The sequence below is a fragment of the Photinus pyralis genome, unplaced genomic scaffold, assembly GCF_008802855.1.
Source record: "Photinus pyralis isolate 1611_PpyrPB1 unplaced genomic scaffold, Ppyr1.3 Ppyr1.4_LG5, whole genome shotgun sequence".
NCBI lineage: Eukaryota > Metazoa > Arthropoda > Insecta > Coleoptera > Lampyridae > Photinus > Photinus pyralis.
The window spans coordinates 3,249,388-3,256,946 of NW_022170596.1; the positions used below are offsets into that span (position 1 = coordinate 3,249,388).

Below are 7,559 nucleotides of genomic sequence, written 5' to 3' on the forward strand. Positions count from 1 at the left end.
TGAGACTCAACATGTAAAAATTTACTGTAATATCTGTTCAGAATACTCAATTTAGTTAAAATTGAGCATGCGGCCAATAATAGTTAGTAATAACTCCTGAATTAGATAAGATCGGACACCTACATATTTTATTAAACGAAAAAAACTGACATTCATACACAAACAATATGATATTCTCCTTCCTTATTTTAACACATTTAAAGGAAATTCATGAACTTAAGGAATGGCTTTCAACTTTCAGACTAAGCGATGCAGGAATAACACGTATGATCCCGAAAACCCGAATGTTCTACGATATTTCGTCGCCGAGATCTCGATCGATTTATAAAAGGCGCCCGAAAAGCCGATAGTTAGTGAAACAATAAAGCTGCTTTTTGAGAATCAAAAATGCGATATAAAGCAAATTAGTTTTGACAACACGTAAGGGGAAAAAAGTGACAGAAAATTATATACCTAATTAATACATGTTCGAGCATTAGTTTTCGCAGCTTGAATGAATTATTGAAACCTCTATAGAATCTCCCAGTGACTTCTGAAGCGCCCCAGAAGAATTAGAGAATTTCTAAGGAAATTACTAGATCACCTAAACGATCTATGTTTACAGATTCTCTAAATTTGTTTATTCGCAGGGTTTCTGGAGACTCTCCGGGGTAGATTAGTCTCTGAGTATGCTTAAATGGATAACGGAACAGTCAATGAAAATTGAAGAATAAAACAAAAGCCTTTCAATTTAGCATAAACTTCTTCATTCTGCATAAAATCCAGTTGCTCCCATAAAGGGCCCAATAACTCAAGAACTCGAAAACAATAAAATTTTAACTGAACATTTCTTCGTGCGAACGTTCTAAGCGAGGTTCTAAGAGTAACATCTTGAGTTACCATTAACATTACAGTGGTTGTGTTACGTACATTTTTGGATTTGTTTTATTAAAAAGAAGGTACCGTAAGAATTCTCGATCGCATCATTATTTTTAATGACGTGAGTAGGCATCTTATCAAACTTTCAAAATCTGCGCGTGTTTACAAGTTTGTTTCAATTGTATGCAATTGCATGAAGGCCAAATGAATCATTATCATTTTGAAATGTAACGGCGGTATGATTTAACTACGACTCCCTGTCGGTAATGTATTATTTCGTGATTGTGTGTGTTACGGAGGTGTATCAAAAGAACCAAGTAAGTGGCAGAATTTATAAATTAATTAGTTACAATATTGTAGTATTTTACCAGTTTATTGCATGTATTAATTATTGTATCCTATGACACGCTGCTTTAGCCGCTGTGTAGCACTCCAAAAAAACTGTTGCGGAGAGCGAACGAAATTGGAATATGATTTAAAGTATTTTACAATTTCTTCTATAGAAAACTGATATACAGAAACGCTTGTTACAGAATTTCTTTAGATTTAAGCATACCAACAAAATTTCGCTTTTGTTTGTACTGAGAGATTTAGCCTCGGATTTAGCTAATCTAGCTAGAAAGTCCGATGCAGAGATATTTTAATTACTAGTCAAAAGGCTAGAACACGGCCTCCTATTAATACAATGTAGTACACACTAACAGATTTCGTTGTATTGACTTTTTACATGTCTTGAATGTTCAAAAATTAGTCACGAATTAAATGAAATTACCTTTCGGTTCAAGTTACATAAAAATGCGTAGTACTTTCCTTCGATAAATAGATAAGTAAAATACCTATCGCACTCGCAAACAGAAATAATTTTCTTAAGATAGAATTTTGGGGCGGTTGCTATTAAAAAGTAGATACATATCTGGTCATGCACAAATATTTTGAACATTTCCTGCTGCCGCGAATAAAAATTACCGAAGAAACGTAGGTGCACACTTTGTAATTCATAAAACAGAATTGGTACTAATAACAGAAATGTTGAAATTTATTTTTAAATTTGCGGGTATAGCAAAAGGTTAATAAAACATGGACAAACAGTTTTGTATGTGTCGTAGGCAAATAGTTATTTTAGGAAAATGGCATTTTCCCGCGCAAATGCTATCTGCCTGGGCAAAAGGTTCTTTTTAGTTTTTAAATGCCATTCGACTAGGCAAATCAAATGGTATTTGACCAATCAAATACCATTTGCCTAAGCCGATTTTAGGCAAATGGAAATTTTAATATCAATAAGATCGATCCACTTTTTTAACCAAAAAAAAAGGTTTATTAATGATGGGTACGGAAAATTCGGGGTAAGTTTACCTGCGTAAAAATAAAAACATCTTTCTGGTAACACAAAATTATAATTTAAATAAAAAATTAAGAATGGAATGCTTCACTTACCTGGTCTTGAAACTCACGAAATAACAATACAATAATAGAAAACCACCGATGAAGATACACAACTCGTTCATTCAATATAGGTATTAAAAGTCATTTGCCCAACAACGGATTCGGCAAATGCTATTTTCCTAGGCTGACTTATTTTGATGAAGTCATTTGTCCAGGCAGATAGCATTTGCCCGGGAAAATGCCATTTGCCTGAAATAACTATTTGCCTATGACATATATGCACCTTTTAATTCTGAACAACTTTAAACACTAGTTTTTATCTGTAAAATGTACAGGAGGGCAGGATATTGCATAAAACTAATTTCCCATGTTAAACCACTATGTTCCTACTTACCAGTGCCGGATGCTCCCATGTTTCATTTTTCGTCCGTCGTGCGCATGACGTCACTGAATACCTTATTTGTATTGCTGAGATAGGCGTTTTGTATGTTTTTCTCTATTTACGCGTTTATTTGATTAGTTACAAGAAAAACTGTAATGGCAAAGTATGTTTCAAATGAGTTGTTCTATCCCCTAAAGACAAAAGTTTTGAAATTTGTAATACTTATCACTCAAAACTCTTTTTTCGTACTGTGAAATTTCTCTTCGAAGTATGATTTTCATGAAAACGGTTCAAGATAGAGTAAACTTCGCCCTCATCAAACAAACTGCAAACTCATGAAAAAAAGTATCACTTTCAAAACTAGTTGTACAAATAACTATTTTTCGCCAAACGCTTTATCAGTATTAGGGAATGCAATCCCGCAGTAAAATCTCAATCCCGGTATTTGCGGGATCGTTAGATGTTAATCCCGCGGATCCCGGTATTTACAGGATCCCGCAAAATTTTAAAAACATAATAAGCAATTTTATGCGGTTAACATCTGTATTAAAATAAATCGATAATTATCACAATATTCAACAAAACAGTACCTTCAGCCTAACTTAGAACTCAAAAAAACCTCATCTGTAAAGCACAAAAAAGGTGAACTTCTAAAGTGCCTCAAAAATCATAGTAAATTTTTAACAATTATTTTAGAAATAACTTTTCCGTTATGCATTTCATTAACAAAGTAAACAGAGTCGTCCCCGTGCTCGACAAATTCCTCAGTCCCAAAAATCCCGCGGGATCCCGCTATCCCGGTATATCATTTCCTAATCAGTACGGTAAATAACGGTATCCCGCATATTGCACTTTTTCCATATTTTATGTTTTCAAACCATTGTTATCATCTTAGATATTTTACGAGAACTGTGAATTAACAATTAAGTAATTATTCAAACTTTATCTTTTCATACCAAGTGTTTTAAATAGTATATATTATATATACCTACCTATTTTAATCTAAGACACTTTTTCTAAGTTTCAGTCTCTGTTACCTGCGTTGCTTCATTAATAAACCACCTATTAAAAAGCAGATTAATTGCGATGTGTGAAAAATGTCAACACGTAACTCTTTCACGAATGCTTCCGAACACTCTCGAATGTTCTAGAACGTTCTGGAATAATAATACGTTATATTTTCCGCAAAGAATGCGCCACATCCCTGTTCGTAATCTTTTATGGCACTTCGATAAGGATTTCTCGAATATTCGCTACATTCATATTAAACTTTCGCAAATTTTTTTTAAGAAATGTTTTTTTTGTTTTACCAAATATAGATAAAGCACGCAACCAAAAACGTCCTAAAACATTTTGATGTACTACGCACGTATCTCTTTTATTTTTCAACGTCTGGAAACCAACCCTCAACCTCCAACTTTTCCTCATCCTATTTTCAGACAAGTTGAGAATTAAGAACACATTTATACATATTGAAAAAATATAACTTTGAAAAAAAAAGAGATATTCAGTGTACTCTTAAAACCTTTTCCAAAAATTATGGTGTAACTGGTCAAAATACTAGACATTTTGGTGAAGAATATAGAACCGGGGGGTCTGGGGGGTTGGGAATACCCCCCAGAAAGCCAGATCATAGAACCATCGGCACTGGGAGCATTCCATGCCCCCCGTTGATGCGTTTTGGTTCAAAACGTTCAGTCCTTAAGACTCTTTTCAAAAATAATGGTGCAACCAACCACCATGAATGTTGCATCCTAAAACTATATATATCCTGGACTATAACAACAATATCAATAAATCAGCCATCAACATACTCGTACATAAACAAAATATATAGCATCGGTAGATTCAGAGGCACTTGCACTAATTTTACGTACGTATTCCAACAATCAAGTGTAGTTCCCTTTTGTTCATTAACGGCAACACAACTGATTTTTTTTGTAGCGAAGAACAACCCAGTGCGTTTAATTAATCTGTCCTTGACCTACCATGAATTTGTCATCCTAAAATCATATATTTCCTGGATTCTAAAATTATGAAGTGAAAACGCGCGTTCTCAATGCGGTTTTAACGTCCTGCACAATTATTCCCTTTATGGTGTAATAAATCACACAGTCCCTTAATCCCCTTCCAGATATTCATTGATTCTACTGTAAAACTCGCGGAACTTGCGTTGAATTTTACGGGAAAATAGTGAAAAGTAAAAAAATGTGAAACTGATAACGGCTCCTTCAGTGACACTGCATCATCTTAAACTAAGTGCAGGAGAACTTTGATTACCGTGCCGTGGTTGAGCTATTAAATGTTTTATCATCTCTTTCATGAAAACAGATTCTAATTGTTATAACGAAAGTTTATATACACAACTCGGTTGACTCTATTCGTCGCTGACTGTCTTGGTAATAGAAATGATGGCTACAGTGGTAGTGGTAGTAGTGGTTGTGGTATGGTTTTTGTAGCGGCAACGCACGTTCACTTTTGCTGGTGAGGAGTATCTAAATCTTAATTAGTACGTAACACATGTACATCAAACATAGATAGATACCTGCGTAGCAATAACTTCCAGGTACAAGTCTTATAAGCGTATATGAAAAAAATAAAAACTCCAGACAGTGCGTTGATCAAGTCGGTTAAAATCCACACAGCTGAAGGCACTGCTTCAACTTGCCAATTGATTATCCACGAGATTATTTCAGTCATCCAGTTTATGCCCATTATTACAAAAAACTTCAAGTACAAGTAAAACCTGCAATTAGTAAAGAGACCCGCTATTTTATATTAACATTGAATCAATATTACGTTTGTTGTTCGCGATTTCTGCCACTAATCGCATTACCATTTTTCTTTAATATGGCGATCTCGCGTTGCAAATTTTTAATTCTCCAAGCAGTTTGTGTAAAGAACACTACATCGGCCAAAGTAATGATGCTCAATGGGCCATAAAAATATAAAAGGCTAGGATAGCCCGCTAAAATTTAGACCACTTGCAAATTAAAATTACCAATTAAAACTCACGTGTAAACCAGCACTGACCGTCACCAAGTCCTGGAGTGTACCATTGGCCTGGTGGTGTTAGTCTGTCAATTATCGTTATTGCAGCAACGAAAAGCAATGCGCCGCCCCATGTGTACAACCCATAAAGTAGCATATAGTTGGACGTGTTTCTTGCAGCATTTCCACTGGAGAGTTTCCTGCGCAAAGAAAGTTGATTTCTGCATATCTTTCAATATATCATCTACCCGAAAGATCGCCAAATAGTAAACGAGAATAAATTCATCCACAGAAACGAGCTCATGAAGAAATACAGACACGAAGTGGCTACAAAATAAATGAAATACTGCTCCTGGCTTTGTAACCTACCTAGCACTACGCAACTCGGACCAGCAATACCGCTCACTTCTTTTGCTAGAACTAAACAAAGATAAGCTCCAAACAATGAAATAGCGTAACACATTAGAGACATTGCATGAAGATTTTTGTTCGGTAGCAGCATGTACACTACAAATGTGGCCAGTAAAAATGGAAGTGATACCATCATACCTAAAAGAGCAACGCTTTGTTTTGTTGTCGTAGCGTAGTATTTTTATCTTACCTACGCTATTAATTCGTGTCTCAGTTTTAAGCATTGCATCTTCGCATACAAGGGCGGAAATGCGATTATCTTCAAAATAATCCAAGCAATAGCCACTCGCAGGGAAGTGTTTATTGGTACTTGGAAGCCATAGTCTACCATCATACTGAGGATAGAAGACATCGGCGGAATAGTTGTAGGGCTCTAATCGAAAATAAAACCCTTCTCCGGCGCACTGAAATTTCCCCCAAATGTAACACCTCTTTGAGGTTGTCACATTTTGATCACCAATATAAACGGCCGTGTCAAACTGGGTACCAGCATGAAAGGTACAACTTTTTTCGCTCCAAAAGTAGTTTAAGGCACAACACTTTCTGACGCACGCCGTTTCTTCATCGCATTCGCAATCACTACTTGTTTGATCAAAAAGGTATGTGTCAAATGAGTACTTTGCCGGCAAACTTTTGTTAAGAATTTGCATTTTGGAAGCATGGATTAGACCTGCTATTAAAAATTGACTTAAAATGTGGTTCATGGTGATAGCGGTTTAGAAATTGGTTTATGATAAATTCCGATCGTACATATGCATTTATATATCATTGTTCGTATTGTTTATATACCATTGTGTATTCATGTATAGTTGTTCCACCTAAATGACTGTTAAGTGCTGCCACGTCCTGTCGAATTGTGGTACTGATTATGCAATCGACAATTGCGGATCGAAATAAAATATCTCCAAGATGGTGCCGCTTCCGTAAATACCAGAAGTTGGCGCCATATTGATTTCTAAAATAGAAATATGCCATTTTCTATCTCTTTTAATTGCAACATTTTATTGATTTGCGTACCTGTCTGTCATGGTTCTTGAAATACCTACTAAACATTTGGAGACGCAAGGGTCCATTCAAAAATTTATATCTGTTAAACCGTTCAAAATACAAGTGAGCGCTCTTTTTTTACAATCGAATCGCCGAAAGTCATGAAAAGGTTTCCAGGGCTGCTGCGATTTTTGAAAATTAGTAATCAAAAATATCATAAACTTCAGTTTTTCAAATTGCAACTACTATTTCTGATGCCAAAAATAATGTAGATTTGAATTTTAGAGTCACTTTAATTCTGTGCCTATGCCCATGTCCGGTAGTTTTGGAGTTAATGGCATTTTTTGAAAGAAATATTCTTATTTTTCAGTAAATGTGGCATTGGGCTTTGGAAGCAATCGTTTCATTTGAAATGTCATTCAAATCAAATGTCAAATAGTGTTCAAATTAATTTGCCCAATTTGCACTATGGACCAACATTGCGTTGTTTTTGACTTGCTAGTTATTTATAGTGAGAATAATAGAATAATTGACAGAACATGTCACG

At 35.2% G+C, this 7,559-nt stretch overlaps 1 protein-coding gene across 3 annotated transcripts; it reads right to left on the reverse strand.

Annotated features, from left to right (window-relative positions):
* Nucleotides 1–4,426: 4,426 nt before the first annotated feature.
* On the reverse strand, nt 4,427–6,735 carry LOC116172395 (G-protein coupled receptor Mth2-like). Of its 3 annotated transcripts, none has more exons than XM_031489605.1 (7): nt 6,216–6,735; nt 5,984–6,163; nt 5,863–5,941; nt 5,657–5,814; nt 5,423–5,591; nt 5,169–5,369; nt 4,427–5,124 (listed from the first exon to the last, which is right to left on the reverse strand). In XM_031489605.1, the coding sequence occupies exons 1-7, from the start codon at nt 6,727–6,729 to the stop codon at nt 5,001–5,003; spliced, it is 1,425 nt and encodes a 474-aa protein (XP_031345465.1). In that variant the 5' UTR covers nt 6,730–6,735; the 3' UTR covers nt 4,427–5,000. The 3 variants fall into 3 exon arrangements, with proteins under 3 accessions (XP_031345465.1, XP_031345464.1, XP_031345463.1); XM_031489604.1 differs by having other exon boundaries at nt 4,427–5,118; nt 5,639–5,814; XM_031489603.1 differs by having other exon boundaries at nt 5,639–5,814.
* Between the last annotated feature and the right edge of the window lie 824 nt (nt 6,736–7,559).